General features: G+C 36.8%; 3 protein-coding genes across 3 annotated transcripts; all 3 read left to right on the forward strand.

The window, feature by feature from the left end:
- The first annotated feature begins 1,094 nt into the window (after positions 1–1,094).
- Positions 1,095–2,963, forward strand: LOC308699803 (DELTA-stichotoxin-Hcr4a). The gene is made up of 3 exons (XM_081380852.1): positions 1,095–1,222; positions 1,992–2,105; positions 2,336–2,963. Exons 2-3 carry the CDS (start codon positions 2,005–2,007, stop codon positions 2,760–2,762), a joined length of 528 nt encoding a protein of 175 aa, XP_081236978.1. The 5' UTR covers positions 1,095–1,222; positions 1,992–2,004; the 3' UTR covers positions 2,763–2,963.
- Positions 2,964–4,481: 1,518 nt separating this feature from the next.
- Positions 4,482–6,574, forward strand: apnl (actinoporin-like protein). Its single transcript, XM_081368960.1, has 3 exons — positions 4,482–4,601; positions 5,150–5,281; positions 5,728–6,574. Exons 2-3 carry the CDS (start codon positions 5,178–5,180, stop codon positions 6,176–6,178), a joined length of 555 nt encoding a protein of 184 aa, XP_081225086.1. The 5' UTR covers positions 4,482–4,601; positions 5,150–5,177; the 3' UTR covers positions 6,179–6,574.
- A 4,338-nt stretch (positions 6,575–10,912) lies between these two features.
- Positions 10,913–14,676, forward strand: LOC308689692 (5-demethoxyubiquinone hydroxylase, mitochondrial-like). Its single transcript, XM_081363537.1, has 7 exons — positions 10,913–11,136; positions 11,542–11,717; positions 11,949–12,063; positions 12,448–12,587; positions 12,685–12,753; positions 13,756–13,827; positions 14,502–14,676. Exons 1-7 carry the CDS (start codon positions 11,046–11,048, stop codon positions 14,556–14,558), a joined length of 720 nt encoding a protein of 239 aa, XP_081219663.1. The 5' UTR covers positions 10,913–11,045; the 3' UTR covers positions 14,559–14,676.
- Positions 14,677–16,524: the final 1,848 nt, after the last annotated feature.

The raw sequence follows: 16,524 nt of genomic DNA on the forward strand, positions 1-16,524 counted from the left end.
TGGGGAAAGAATTAAAATGAAAATTCTGCCACATTTACTCACCCTCATGTCTAAATCTGCAAGACTTCTTTTCTTCTGCTCAACACAAAAGAAGATATTTAAATAATAAATAAGTAAATAATCAAAGAACTTCTAGTTTTGGGTGAATTATTCATTTAGGTTCAGATCTGAGGGTCAGGGGAACATTTTTTATCAAAAATTATCATTAACTCACCCTCATGTTGCTTTAAACCAGTATGACTTTCTTTCTGTCATGTCTTTCTGCTATGGGACACAAAAAAAGACACTTCACACTAACTGAAATACATCTAATCATAAAGTTAGCTTTTGATTTTCTGTTTCTCAGATTAAGGATTTCATAATTAGAGGATAAACGGGGTGAATAGGTGTTTATTTGCTGCCCCCTGTTGGAAAATAAATGAGGGCCCTGAACTTTCTGTCAGAGATGTAAGTTTATCCTAAATGTGTTTCTGCAAGTCTATCTAGATGTGTAAGTGAGTTTGAAAATGTACTGGAACGAAGGGGAAATGCCTGTACATGCAGTTGGACACTCAACGCTCTAACACGCTAAGGGTGCAGCTGTGTGTTTTCACTCTCTCTTGCTTCATCAGATCATGACATGTTCAATCACACACTGTCACTCTTAGGAGAGAGACATTCTAACATGTTTTGATAATGTACTGTAGGGTAAACATTGCACAAGTGTGCAATAATCTCCCACTGTCCTTACACCCTGTTATTAAAACCTCTTTAATTCCTTCTTACTTTTCACAAAGGTTTTGGGCGTTGGTGGATTTGGTACTTTTCATCATTATCAATATTTGCATTGTAACTAACATAGCATTTCATAACCACATTATGTCATGCTGTTTTCATTGGCACGGAGTCCTTAATCTATCCTTTAACATATGAACTGTTGTAGAATTAATCAGTGATTGTTTAGTTTTTTTACTGGCTGTGTGCCCATGAATTCTCTGAATAGAGCTTTGTGGATTTATGGAAGCAGTGAGTCAATCTAACCGTGTCAACTCTCATCAAACTCTCCCACAAATGTTTCTACCATTTTTTTTTTCTCCATCAGCATTGGAGGGGAAAGAAGAGGACACGCCTGTGTTTGTCAAGCAGGTGTTTGTGTGTCTGCAAGTGTTTCTGTCATTCATACGCTGAAACAGAAGAGCAGCAAACCCTCAATTCTCTCAACAGCAGCATCTCTTACTAGCAGGTAACTGTCAGGTACTTATTAACCAGTTTGTGTTGAGCTCTGTGTGTGCGCTGTAAAAAGAAAAAGTAAAAAAGCTTTTATCTTAAATACAGAATTGAGCATTAACCCTTAATTCATCTGCACTGAAAAGTCTCATTGCTTATGTCTGCTGGTGCATGTCTTCAATTCTCAGCTCACTGAATCACTGTTTGTCTCTGCTAACAATTTAGTTCTCTGAGCCATATGGAGCCCGCACGTGTCTTGCCTATTCTGCATGCTGTCAGGCCTGTTATTATAGATATTTTAACGCCTTAGCTAAAAATGTAGAAAACGCTCATCTGTCTACCTGTACCTGCTGTCACACATTTACTAGTTGACATGAAGACAGATTATGCTTTGCCTTGATTGGTGTGTAAATGTTAAGCACATTGCAATCTAATTAATTTGATTAGAATGTTGTATCTAAGCTGTATAAATTGCTTAAAAGGAAACAAAACACTAAAAAATTAAAGTTCTGTAATTTACTTAATGAAGCAGAATGTCCATGTTGCGCTTTTAAATACAATGTAAGTGAATGGTGATGAAATATGCCCCCCATCCACTTTTATTGTATTGGGGGTGGGGGGGGGCAGCTTGAACATTCTGCTACATATCTCCTTTTGTGTTTAATGTAAGAAAAAAGGTCATACAGGTTTGGCATAAGTAAAAGAGTAAATGAAACTTTGACTTTGCTGAATGCAATTATCTTTTCACAAGGAATTTTCTATCTTTTTTTTCTTAACCCTCACAGAGGAAACGCCAACATGCAGACTGCAGAGGCCGTGTCAGCAACTATAAACACTAACAGGAACTGTACGGTGGAGATCACCAATGTTAGCAGCGTTTACTGCCTTATCAATCCAAAGTAAGGAGAAAATTATGCCTGAGCATATGCAGATATATTTTACATTTACATTCATTTAACTTAAAAAGTAGCCTAAACTAAATTACCAGATAGACTGATAAAGAAAAAAAAATGCAGCTATTGAAGCGGACTGACCTTTTTTATTTTTTATTGTAGGGCAAATTCCTTTCATTTACTATTCATTTTCTGTAATACATTATTGACAAATGTCAACTATGAACTTCTCTCAGAGTCTACATGTCCAGTGGGTTCAGTTTCCATCCTCCCCAACCCACCATCCGCACCGCCAGGACCGAGGTTTGCTCATTCACAAAGGATGACAACACTGCCACTGGGGCTGTGGGCATCTTGACCTATGACCTCTCCCACATGCAGAATCATATGTGCACTGAGCGCATGGCCATTATGTTCTCTGTTCCCTTCGACTACCACCTCTACAAGAATGTCATGGGCATTGGTTTGTTTGAGAGCAGCCGTGGATGTGACAAGGCCCTGTACAAGCACATGTATGAGGGAAAGGACTTCAGCCAGTTCACCCGTGTAGATGCAGGGGGATCTGGAGTCACTCACAGAGGAAAGAAAGTAGACTTAAGAGCGACCATGTCTACTGTGGGCAAGGCTATTATTAAGCTAGAGCTGTATGATAAGATGGGCTAAATAATAAACAAATTCAGCTTTAACTCAGTGATTAAAAATTCTTTCATATACTTTACATGATCTTATTCATCATATGCAAAATAATAATAAACATGGCTTTGTGCTTTTTAAAATGTTGATGTCACGTTTTGATGTCTGTATTAATACCTGCATTTATGCTGTCCAAGAATTTGTTGAAATAAAAACTGTTTTGAATACTTATTCTATGTTTGCACTATATAAAATATAATATATATATACAAATAAATAAATAAATATATATATATATATATATATATATATATACACATGTATGTATATATATATATACACACACACATATATGAGTGGTGTAAAGTATTTGGGTAAATGCAATTAGTTAGCCAACTGTACTTACAGTAAGTATCTTTTTGGCTACTTTATACTATGAGTATCAAAGATATTAGCAACTTTTACTCTCTATTTGACTACATAACTGAATATATGTACTCATTCCACCAATACATTTGTGACGAGTAATGCAATTACACATTACATTTTACATGGCACCTAACTTTTTCTTCAGCGGTTTATTTCTGCTACAAAAGAAGCAGAGGGCATTGAAAGTACTATGCGTTTTGCCCTTATTTACCCAAACTTGTCAACAAGGCTACTTTATATGAATGTGAAAGGATTAGCAACTAGTAGCTGAATCTCAGGTGTTTTATATTTGAGATGAGGGCCACTGACGTCCAGTGCAAGTAGGCTTTTACTTTTTTAGACTTTAATTATAGTTAACATTATTTTATTAATATTATAGCCTATTGAAGACCTTTTTAAAAGATGTGGGTTTTTTGAACTCTTGAGCTTAATCTGAGACTTGAGCGTTTATAGACATTTAAGAGGCTGTTGTGTCGACCTTGATTTATTGCAATATTGAGATTTTTTTTTCAACTTAAGAAGATAAATGTGATCGCTCTCCTCAAAAATCAACTATTTCTTGATTTTCACTGGCATGTCTCTTAGGCGTTGAGGACTTTTTTTCACGCGGCTAGCGTATTTTTCCAATTGTTTTCAATGGGAGCGTCACATTTATTAAATTATATAGATATAATTTCTATATAAATTCATAAATAAGTATACCTAAGTTCATGCACTACCTTGGAATCAAACCCATGAACTTGTCTTTGCTAGGGAGATCAATTTCTTATAGGAAACATCAAAAGAAGCACAAAATACTGAACGATTTAAAACCTCTTAGACGTAATAAAATCTGAATAGACAATTGTTAAAATAATAAAAAAATCTGTGCAAACAGTTGCCTTCATTTTTTTAATTTCCATTAACAACTTTTTTAACACTGCGTTTCAAGCAGGAAATGGAGTGAGAATATTTCTGGGCTTGTTATTCAAAACATATAACAGAACAAAAATACCCATCCAAACCCTTTCCTTACTCGTTTCGCAATAAAATAAGCAAACTACGATCATTACTGTACTAAATGCTATAAAAACAAATAATTATCAATCAATCAAGAAGCCCCACCTAAAATGTATTAAAACTGAGTCATTTCTGAGACAAATCTGTGCATGCAATGTTCTGGTCTAAGGAATCTAACAGCTATGGGTGTGAAACTCTTCCAAGCATTTTCCCACACGTCAGTGATGCCTCTTGAGATGATATGCGTGTGCGTCCATGTCCGTACGTAAAGAGGGTGTACACTAAATTTGAATAAGCATGCTTTTTTTCTCAGGTAGGCATGTACTGTTCTTGGTGCTGCGCATGAATACAGGGAAAGGGACAGAGTAAAAACACAGTGACTATTTTGGAGCGCACCGTTACTGAGCAACACACACACTCGCACTCCGGAGTACCACAGAGGTAAGCCTTCAGTCTCATGGACTTAATAATCAAAACTGAATGCTAATATATCCTTTTATTTCCATATTAAAATTATAACATGGCAAGACAGTTTATTCAGTTAACGACACTATTATACACAATAATAAAATTGAAGATTGCTACAGGCAGAGTGGTTTTTGAGGCAGAGGTCTCTGCGTGTAATTACTGTGACCATGTTTATTCGCTAGTTAATATTGAGAATAGTAATGAAAGAGGGGCAGAAAAGAACTTGAGTAGAGTTTTGTGAACTTTAACCTAATGCTTCAACGTTTTATGTAGTGTTTGCACATACACACACAAGAACAGGGTGTTTTTCAAGAATAAATTATTGAATTCAACACATTAATTCAGCACAGTAGTTCAAAAAGAGGACAATTAACTTATGACTGCAAACTTTATATCACAGAAAAAGTTATTTTCACTGCAGCCCTGTAGTGTAAACAAAACTGAATTTCCACTTCTTTTTACTGAGGTGCAGACTTCTTTTCTCACACCATCCCTCTCCTCCCTACTTCTCTCCGTTTCAGCCGTCAATCAGATCTATCGTCCACCATCATGACTGAGTCTGCTGAGGCTGCTGCTGCCAACGTGAGCAGCAGGAGACACGCCACCATAGAGATCACCAACCTGACAAACAACTACTGCCTCATCAACCCAAAGTGAGACTACAACCAGAAGCAAATCTAATGTTTAACCAAGCATTCAAAACTAAAACTTTGTCTCTTAACATGTATAGGCATTCAAGGAAAGGAGTGTGAAATGCATTTAAAGGGAGAGTTCAGCCAAAAATTGACATTTTCTAATGTCATTCCAAACCCGTATGACTTTTTCTTTTGTGAAACACAAAAGAAGATATTCTGAAAACATACAATGTTGGACCCCATAAACTTTAATTTTAAGGAATTTCTTTTTTTTTTTTTTTTTTTTTAAATACTTATTTTTTTCATTTGTATTCAAATTAAGTCAAACATGTTTGGGACACCATTAGGGTGAGTATATAGTATTTACATTTTTTGGGTGAACTATCCCTTTAAACGTGCATGTTCTGTAGCAGTAAGAATGTGTGTGTGTGCCTGCGTATTATTCATGCGGTTAAATCCCACAGGGTCTATTTGGAGAGTGGTGAAACCTTCAACCCACCTCAGCCTACAGTGCGCCCCCTCAAGACTGAAGTATGCACTTTCAGCAAGACCAGCGCTCACGCCACCGGCAGCGTGGGGGTTCTGACCTACGACCTGTTCGAGCGGAACAGAAATGACTACATTGAGACCCTGGCCATAATGTTTTCTGTCCCCTGGGACTACAATCTGTATAAGAATTGGTTTGCAGTAGGTATCTACCCAAAAGGAAAGGAGTGTGACCAGGGCCTTTATAAAGAAATGTACTATCAAAAAAATCAACAGGGCTTTGTGAGGGAGGAGGCCAATGGGTCAGGCATTAACTTTGAGGGTAAATGCCTGGACATCAGGGCCACCATGTGTCCTATGGGCAGGGCTATAATAAAGCTGGAGGTGTGGGACAAGATGGTGTCTCCTATGAGTCAGCAAGTTTGCTAAACAATGTATAAGTCAGCCATTTTACTTAATCAAAATCATATAGTAACTTTTTTTTTACACATGCTTATACGTCTAATGTGTTATCATTGATATCATAAATGTTTGCATATACATTTACCAATGTAATAAATCTAGCACTATTTCTTTAATAATATCCCACACTTTAAACTGTTTGCTTTCTCTGTCAGTAGAATGCCTCAGATGTGTGTTTACAGTTTGCTTCTGCTTCCTGCAGGCTAAATCCGCTCTCATATCAGGCAGCCATTGTGTTGTTATTCAGTCAAACCATCTTCTGAGTATTTTTTTTTACTCCCTCATCAGGGCAGAGATGAACAATACACACTGTCTGTACTGACTGCCACTGCTGAGGTATTTTGAAATAAATATTTATTCTGCAATTTCGTAGTAATACCTTTGCCTTTTTACTGAGCCTGAAGGCTTGGTTCTGTGTGTATTGGTGTATTCAAAATCTCAAATGAGAGCCGAGGCTGTTCGCCATAAGCTGGAAACGGACCTGTGTAAATATTTTGTAATATGTATTCGGAAATTCCTAATGCCCGAAGAGGGCAGCTGAACAATGGGAACTGAAATACAGAGACGAAGATATAAAGAATGAATAATGAATCACAGCATCAAAGAACTGGCAAACATGTTTTCCTGAATAACTCCTTCAGTAGGCACTGAACGATGTCTTTCCAGCTTACGCAATACTCACAGTTCACAATTCAGAAACATCAATGCCAATTTATCAGTAAAAAATTAAGCTATAATTGGCAAACTAAAAGTTTGACAAGGAAGCAACTATCACTGATATCTCTTTTAACGCTCCAGCAATCCAGTCATTAAAGGGATAGTTCACCCAAAAATGAAAATGCTGTCCTCGTTTACTCACCCTAATGTTGTTCCAAACCTGTATGATTTCCTTTCTTCTGCTGAACACAAAAGAAGATATTTTAAAGAAGGTTGGTAATTAAACAGTTGCTGGTCCCCATTGACTTCCATAGTATTTTTTTTCCTACTATGGAAGTCAAGGGGGTCCATCAGTCGTTTGGTTACCGACTTTCTTCAAAATATCTTCTTTTGTGTTCAGCAGAAGAAAGAAAGTCATACAGGTTTGGAACAACATTAGGGTGAGTAAACGAGGACAGCATTTTCATTTTTGGGTGAACTATCCCTTTAAGTTCAAAGAGCAACGTTTGTATAAAGCACGCCTCGAGAGACTGAAGCAATATTACCAACAAACATCAAAAATAAAAACAAGTCTGTTCTTAGACCTTAATTCAGTGGTTGAGAGCAGGAGTGAATTGTTTCTCGTTCCATTCTTCACACTACAGCCCCATTATCATCAAATAAGAGCACTGATCAAAGGTTTCTTTCTCTATGTGCTGTGGCATTTACATGGAAAGCCATACATAATACAACAGGCTAAACATCTCTTTAATAGATATCTCTGGAGCAGTGTTGCACAATGTAATGGACAGGTGGTAAGCAGATGGCAAGTGCTTTTCTAATGCTACTGTGGGTATACTAAGTCAGGTGTGTGGATTTCCCCCATACTGGAGCTTGAAACAGTATTCTTTTCTTTCCCTAGTGTATTTATTTTGCACTGCAAGGGAAATATTTCCCATTTCGCTTACGCTGTTTTGTATTTGTGCATTTGAGCGTGTGTATGCATGTCCATGCACGCCACTGGGAAATGGCAATTAATATTGACACACACTCCAAATAAATAAGGTTTGCACCTGTATTTAATGCTGTACATTCAATAAACTGAGATAAAATACTTCAATAAACTGAGATAGGACAAAGTAAGCTAATTTCAGAGTTCACAGATCTCCCAAAAAAAGCTGTGGCTCAAGGTTTGGCTTGTTAGCTTCATGCCAATTATGCCAGTACATAGATGCCAAAAAGCAACTTTTTGTAGTGATGGTCATTGAAAAATATATTCAAGAAAAATATGGACAAAAACAAGCAACACATAAATTGGAAATATTTCATTATATTACAGCAGATATTTTGGAGGGTTCTTAAAAGTGTGAAATTGTGTGACTATTTTTCTGTCTGTGAACCAAAATTATTATTATTTCTTTTTCTGTTTTTAACTGTTTATTCACTGGAGCTCTCAAAAGGAGAAGTGGTCATTTGTGAGAGGACACACCCAAGAAGAAAAATCTCAGAGACATCTGAGCAGGGCATTGGGCAAAGGTTGCCCTAATATGTGGGATCTGCGAGAGTTCAAGCTAATATAAAGAGTTTCAGATCAGTATATTAAGAAGTCCAGGTCATCTTACCCAATGTTAGTGACATGTTATTCGTTCAAATTTGAACCAGACACAAGGCTAGACACTGCGCTGAAGTTAAGAACAAAATGGATCAGCGTTTACATTTACGCATTTGACACATTTATCCAAGGTGACTTAAGGCCCGTTCACACCACTAATACCAACTAGGCTAATATTAGCATCCATACCGATGCACAATAATGTTCTGTTTATTGTAGGGATGCACAATATATCGGCCACCATATCGGTATCGGCCGATATATGTTCATTTATGATGTTATGTTATTGGCCCGATAAGAAAATTTGGTCGATATATTAAAGCTGATAACTAATATTTCCTCCAGCTGAGACACTTCAGATGCGTACTGTTCACCATGACGGTTTTGAACTGCTTGAAATATCATTGGAATCACATTTCAAAAAAGGAAAATACAGTTAAGTGCAACATGTTTTGTCATATAGGCTACATAAAATTATAATGAGAACATTATAATTGTGTGCTTGGGAGATGGCTTTTAATGGTGAGACTTTTGTTTTTTGCAATCAGGCTCTCAAAAATGTAATAAAATTTGGATTTATATTTATCGGCCAATATATCGGTAATCGGCTTTCAAATATAAAGAATTATGTTTAATTGTAGCCAAAATGTATATATCGGTGCATCCCTATTGTAGCACATGCTGCAGTTACACAGCACCTGATGCTTTAAATGCATATCATTCATCAGCTGGAAAAAAATTCCTCTGTGCAGTTATCATTATAGCTGTGGGTTGGATTTCTGTACCCCCAAAGAATTAGAACGATTTTAGTTACCATCTTTGGTCAGAACAGGCATTTAAAGTGCAGAGTTGATGTTATCCCTGGGAATTTAATCTTCCAAAAAAATCTCTCAGAAACGAATATACTTGAATTATTTGAAAAGAATACCTTTGTCTTGAATACAACGGTAGAGGTAATGCCCAAACAAGCATAGATGATAGCTGTGATCACAAGGATTTATCTTTGCCTTTAATGTGAATTCTCTTCTACAACATTTTCTGCCAGTGATATCCTTAACTGACTTCAACAAGCCCAGTTTCACAAGAAAAATTCATTTCATTCATTCTGAAAATAGATTTATATTGGTGAATTACAATTCAAATTGGTTTACTGCTGCTATTTTGCTGTGTGAGAGTGCCACTCTGTGGAGGGATGAGGTAAAGTGACTACATGCAATTTACACGCAATATCTATTGGATTATAGTTATGATGATGAGTATACGCTATTAAGAGATAAAAACCGGTTATATATTACTGTACTTCATATAAATAAAAAGGAAAACAAAGCTTTCAGTCTAACATCCAACCATCCATCTCTGCCTAATGGGAAGAGTAAAAGAGAAAAAGACAGAGGAGAAATAAGAACATTAAGTCATTGTGGGTGTTTGTGTACTTGTGTTTGCTTCTCAAATTATTTACCCTATATTTGAACTGTTCAGTGGTTCTTGAGCAGCAGCAGGCCGGCTGTCTGATCTCAGTGATGGCAGCATTCAGATGTGCAGTAGGAGCGCTGTCAACCCCCACCAGCAGACGCCCACTCGGTTGTGTCCAGAACGACAGCTCATATACAAACAACAGGAAAATCAACAAATCCAACAGAGTACCATCCAAATACAAGTGTGCTATACAACACAGTTAAAGAAATAATCTGTTCCATAATAGTTCACACATGGTTCAAGCACTTATTAATGTTGATAAAGAATAAAAAGATAATGGAATGGATGGAATGGAATGGAACTTCCATTACTTAATAAAAATATCTTGTTTTATCTTTTTATTCTTTATCAATTTTTATTAGTTCTTGAACCATGTGTGAACTAACATGGCATCAGGTTTTGTTTAGTAGATACTTTCGGATGTAACCTTTAAAGTGAATAGGACTAAGTATAATTGAATTGAAATTGGATACAAATAGGATACTAAATAACATAATACGAGTAGACTAACAATAATAGTAGTGATATTAAAATATTAGTATAACAACAAACTACAGAAAATGTTAGAAACAAATAAACGTAATTTACAGCATTGTTTGTTAATCATTTACCAAAACGTTTTGGGCATATAGGCCTATGTCTTCACAGAGTCAGCTACACCCTCACATGGAACTAAAAAATTGGCCTGTTGAATCATTGAACACCAGACTTATATAATATTTAAAATATGAAATGATCAAATTATTAAAACTACTATATTACTTCAAAATAACAAAATAACTAACATCCAAACACGGCGACAATGGAATATAAAGGAGGTATTTCCACAATACCAATGCAAGATATTATTATTTTTAAAAATGCATTAAATCCAAATGAATAAAATAAAAATATGGTATTGAGTAAGTTCTAAACGACTTCATCTCAGTCAATTTACGAAAGGCTTTACCTGAGCGCGAAGGTAACGCTTTCAGAACGCCGGTCATTGACGTAATTTTCAAGCGCCGATTACAGTGTTTAGTAACGCCATGCGTGCGACGCCGACCACAACCCCCAGCTCCTTTCAATGACATTTGACGAATTTTCCGTGATCAAACACAAATTGCAAACATGCAAAGGATTGTCAGACCTCAGCTTATGCTTCGTGGTTCTCAACAGACTATTTTACCTACAGCGGGTCAGCCTTGTATAAACAGCATATGTAAGTATCAATGAAGCAGTTTCATAACTTTCCTTATGACAACACATTTGTAATACTTCTCTCGGGGAATTAAATCCACAGATTCTAGCCTTCAAATAAATAAATAAAAATTCCCCAAATGTCATAGTTTTGAGAGTTGAAACATGAAAATGAAAAGCAAAGCACATTAATAAAGCGTCTTTAGAGACAGACCGCAGGCTATGTTAACAATATATTATGTATGTCAAATGTATCAATACTTGGAAAATGTTTGGTGTTTATCACGATAGATGTGTATTCTTCTAATGTTATTTGTTGTAATGCTCAGAGCTCCTGCATTTAAACAGTCCACTTGAGAACATAATGTTCTCTCTGATTTTTGAGTTAAAGAACTTGCTTATCTTTGCATGTTTATGTGCTTTTCAGCTGCAGTGCCATTTGTAAGGGGGTATAGTGTATTGCCTCCCACCAGTGATGAAGAGGAAAAAGCCATGCTTCACAGGATGATGAGAGTGGACCATGCAGGAGAATATGGTGCCAACCGAATCTATGCTGGTCAGATGGCTGTTCTCGGCTTCACACAAATACGCCCACTCATTCAGGTATTAGCTAAACCAAAGCTGACAGTTGACACACAAATGTAACTTTTTTTCTCTATTTTGCATGTGGAAGGATTAATAAGTTATATCTTTTTTTAAGTTACTGGAAGTTTTTATTATTATTATTATTATTATTTTATTAAGACCAACATTGAGGTCTGATGTGTTATGGAATTATGCATTCAGTGTGATGTTGAATGTCAACATCTGATGACATTTCAATTACTGTTAAAGGAAATGTGGGATCAAGAGAAGAAGCACCTGAGTAAGTTTAATGAGATACTGGGTGACAACAGGGTGCGTCCGACCCTCCTGCTTCCTTTGTGGAATATAGCAGGATTTGCTCTTGGTGAGTGTGGCTGTTACATTATTTCTTTTCTGTTTTAGAAAATAATGTTTCTCAAGAATTCAGTCCAGGAAACTCATTTGTTTTATACAATATGTTGGTGCATACACAAAACTTTTTTATGTGCACAGGGTACCCCCAAAACCTGGAAATATTGGGATAGTGTAAAATAGTATTATTCAGGCTTGGAAAAGGTATAAGTTAATCAAAATAAATAAATTGTTCCACTGTTAAAATTTCTAGTATGCTATCACGGATAACTGGAAAAGTCGTCATGGAAAATCATTGGTCAAAAGATGTGAGAACCCTTTGTGTACTAGAAAGAGTCTTCAATGTAAAATGTAGCATTGGTGTGATGTATTTGTTTATTTGTTTATTTTTTGACAGGAGCTGGTTCTGCTCTCTTGGGAAAAGAAGGGGCGATGGCCTGCACTGTGGCTGTAGAAGAGAGTATCTCAGAGCACTATAACAGTCAGATCAGAACTCTTATGGAGAAAGATCCTGAGAAGTACACAGAACTGCTGCAGGTGGGTCAAATCCTTAAGACATGGTGGGCTTCATACTTTACACACAAAGAAACTAGAATGGTGATGAAGCTCTTGCTTAATTTTTTCTTATTGTCAGATGATTAAAGAATTTCGGGATGATGAAATGGAGCACCATGACACTGGACTTGAGCATGATGCTGAATCAGTAAGTCTGAATAATGGCATGTAACATGATTTGTAGGGCTGGGCGATATGACAATATTATCGTATATCGACGATGTCTCGCAAGTATCACAACTTCGATTATGACAGTCAGTTACCAGACGATCATCGACAATGTCGATGGAAAATGACAAATATCCAGGTAAAAACAGTTGGTTTTGTCTTATGTTAATGTAAACAGTTGAAAAAGAAAAACAGTAGGCGTACTGGAGCCATGTATTGACAGCAGCCTAATAGCTATATACCCGCTGCCACCATTAATGTTAATCAAAGAACAAAAGAAAAAGAAAATCACTCACTGAACTTGACTTAACTTTTGTAACTTTAATTAGCCTAATCTGTATTTTATTTGTTGACTGCTCTAACAGCAACCTGTGTCTGTGTGTGCGACTATGCTTTGGAGATGCGTTCCCTATCAAACATCATTAGGGGCCAAGTCCCTATTGTATCCATTAGTTTTCTTATTATTATTCCTCCCCAGTGGGAGTCTATGGCAGCCCTATGAACTGTAAATAGAAAAATGATTGTGTTTGTTTATTTTTGGATTAAAGTTTGTGCAACGTTCGCCGATTCCTACCTCCTTCCCTTATCAACAAACCTTGCTACAGTAACAAAATAAAACCTTAAAGTTTCAATTTTTAGATTAAACTAACTGAATCTCAGGCTACCATTAGATAAAATGCAGCCAAACTCAACATGATGTGTGTTTACGGTGTATGTCGGCAGTGTTGTCTCCGTCGGGGAAGGGGCGGGGCTCGGGTAGACAATATAATTGTATATCGTGATATTTTTTAAGGCGATTATTGATCGAATATTTTTTTTTTTACATCACCCAGCCCTAAATTTGTGACTGCATGAACTAGCATATTAAAATATAAAACCTCAATAACAAGAATTGTTTTAATAGTTATTTTTCTAGAGCCACAGATATGTTCATGCTCTGCCATTGCGTGTATTAGTGACACATTGTGCGTCTTTCTTGCAGGTGCCTGGATATCAGCTGATGAAAGCAATCATACAGGCTGGCTGTAAAGCTGCAATTTATGTCTCAGAACGAGTATGAATATAAAAAAAGAATATTATTTAAAAGTCTCTCTGATAGCTTGTAAATATGGCTTCTACTTTTTGTAGCTTTAAAACTGATGTAATTATTTTCAGTGTTTCAATATTTTATTCAGTAAGCCATTTTGGGTTGATTTCTCCAAAATCATTGTGGTGCTTGCTCTGTACGTTTGAACATCCCACCCTAGCTGACACAGCATAATTTTGGGGCATGACTATATTTCAATATATAATTAATATATATATATATATATATAGACTATATATATAGTCTTTATTACCAAAGCCTGAAGTGGGGATAAAGTGCCAGTACTCATGATGGGGAAGGGGGATGCTGACCCACTTTGAGCATTGTTTAATATCTCTTTGTCTGGCCAGTGGGAGACAGGGGAAATGTTCAGAAAAAAAAAATTATATATATATAATATGTATGTATATATATTTGCAGTTTCAGTTTAGTGACACTAGTGGTGCATATTACATACTTCATCATGACATATTTTCTGGTGCTCTTCCTCACAGCAGTGTAAATGTTTAAAATTTATTTATTTGTTATATTTTATACATGGCCTGTATTATTTTATTTCACCCAGCAGGATTTATTTAGAAATAACATACTGTAATGTTTTATCACTATTGTGTTGACATTAAAGTCATATGTCTTTACAGGACGTGTGTGTTTGCACAGACCACTTGGAACACAAGAGGGCAGTCTTTGCCTTTTAAGTTAAAGGTAATTTGCAGCCACCGGTCATGATAGGGCAATCTGTACCCCATCTGTTAAAATTTGTATTTTATTTGAGGAGAAATACCACAGATATAATAAACATATTTGGCATGCTATAAATATGCTCATCTGTTATCTTAGAATATCTAGGGACTATCAGTGATGTATGCATACAATATTAGGGGAAGTTATCACAAGGGGCGGAAAACATGTAATATAATCTGAGACGTGGGAAACAGCTGTCTCCATCTCCCTGTGGTTCCCATGACTTAATCTATGAGGGCATGAAGTCAGCCTGGACACTCCACAGAGAGTACGAGAGCCTGGATTTCAGTTACTGTGTCTGAGGGTTTTTTATGTTGCCAATTGGTAAATTTAGTTTGAAGCTTTGATAAGAAGAGAACAGGCTATGAGAAGTGCACAAATTATTCTCCCCTTCCTCCTCTTCGTCTAGAGTCTTTTATGCTGACTGTACTGGATAAGAGTTCTTGAGAGGCCTGTTTAGTTTGGCAGATTCTGTTAGTGGGCAGAACTACTGTATACTCGCATTCAGAGAGAAGGAAGCTGATGCAATCCCTGTGTAACTACAAGTACTCCTCAGCTTCCAGTCTACCATCAACTGTGACCACATGTAACCCTTAACAGGCTAAAAGTTTGAGGCTTTCAGCTGCCCATTACCCACAGTCTGCCTCTTGTCCCATACTGTCCTTCTGTCCTACTTCAGAAGGTTTTTCTTTCTAAACATATCTTCCATATAAGCATTTGCATTGCTTAATGTAATGCAGAAGCTGCCACGCAATCTTTTATTCTCATAATAAGTCTGTGTCAGAGGAAGCTTGACCCATCTGGAAACACTGCATGAGTTGCTCATTGTGAACAGATCACATGTCTTTACGTCTTAGTAGCACACTACAGCTAAAGCTCTTTTAAATAGACTTAAATGCAGAATATATATACAAAACATCTCTGGATCTTTGACTGTCAACCCTTCACCAGTAGTAATGACTAAGAGTATTAAAGTTCTTAAGAATTTCTCTTATTAGCACAAACAAGTTCAGACAGTGTGTGTGTTGTGCTCAGAAGCTTATTATGCATCAGTGTTATGAATCATGTATTGTGAGACTTGTATCCCTCAGGACACAGATGCTAACCACAAGACATTCTTTTTACAGTAAGAGAGCTGCGTTCAACTTAGTTGTAACTGCAAATCATTAATGCATTTATCTGTTGTTTTGTAGTTGCCGATCCCCTTCAGACAGCTTGGTATTTTTAGAGTGAGCTGCATCACTATCAAAATAGCTCAAGAAGATTGATAAGAAGGTACATGACAGAAACGCTGCAGTAATTGCCTCCTTTCCGTTGCCTTTTCAAGTTCCCTATAATGAAGATCACTTCCTTCCTCAGGCTTCTTCTAAATTCCAACAGACCAGTTATGTTGTTATTTAAACAGTTCAGCCATCCGTATTTAGCGAGCTGTCTCTGTGTTTATCCTCTGACGGGTCATACAGGTTTGTGTGACTTAGCCAGGTGCTGCTATGTGTTTCTGTGAGTGTCCTTACTTGATGCTAACTTTCATGGCCATGGGCACTGTTTTGAAATCAGAGGGCAGAGGTAGCAACATGCACTGGGTGGGAAAGGTGTGGTTTTCTGTTTGTGGCTACCTCAGTGTGTCTGATATGACGTGAAACCGCGGACTAACTGACTATTTGCTTAAGTTTAAATTCAAATTCTGTACACTGTACACAGGGCTTTATGCATTTGTGATAGATGTGATTAGGAGTATTTGACTAAGCTTTGAAAAAGCCATTCTAAAAACCTATGTCCATAAAGCAAGATAATATTAAAAGGCTTATGTCCATACAGCAGTACAAAAGCTCTCTGTGGACTGATGAAGAGAGATGACAGTGGTTTCTTGTTCAGGATCACAGGGTCAGGGGTGACCGGGGGAAGGCTCGTGCTGAGGTT

This window comes from Scardinius erythrophthalmus (genome assembly GCF_964197995.2).
Source record: "Scardinius erythrophthalmus genome assembly, chromosome: 1".
Taxonomy (NCBI): Eukaryota; Metazoa; Chordata; class Actinopteri; order Cypriniformes; family Leuciscidae; genus Scardinius; species Scardinius erythrophthalmus.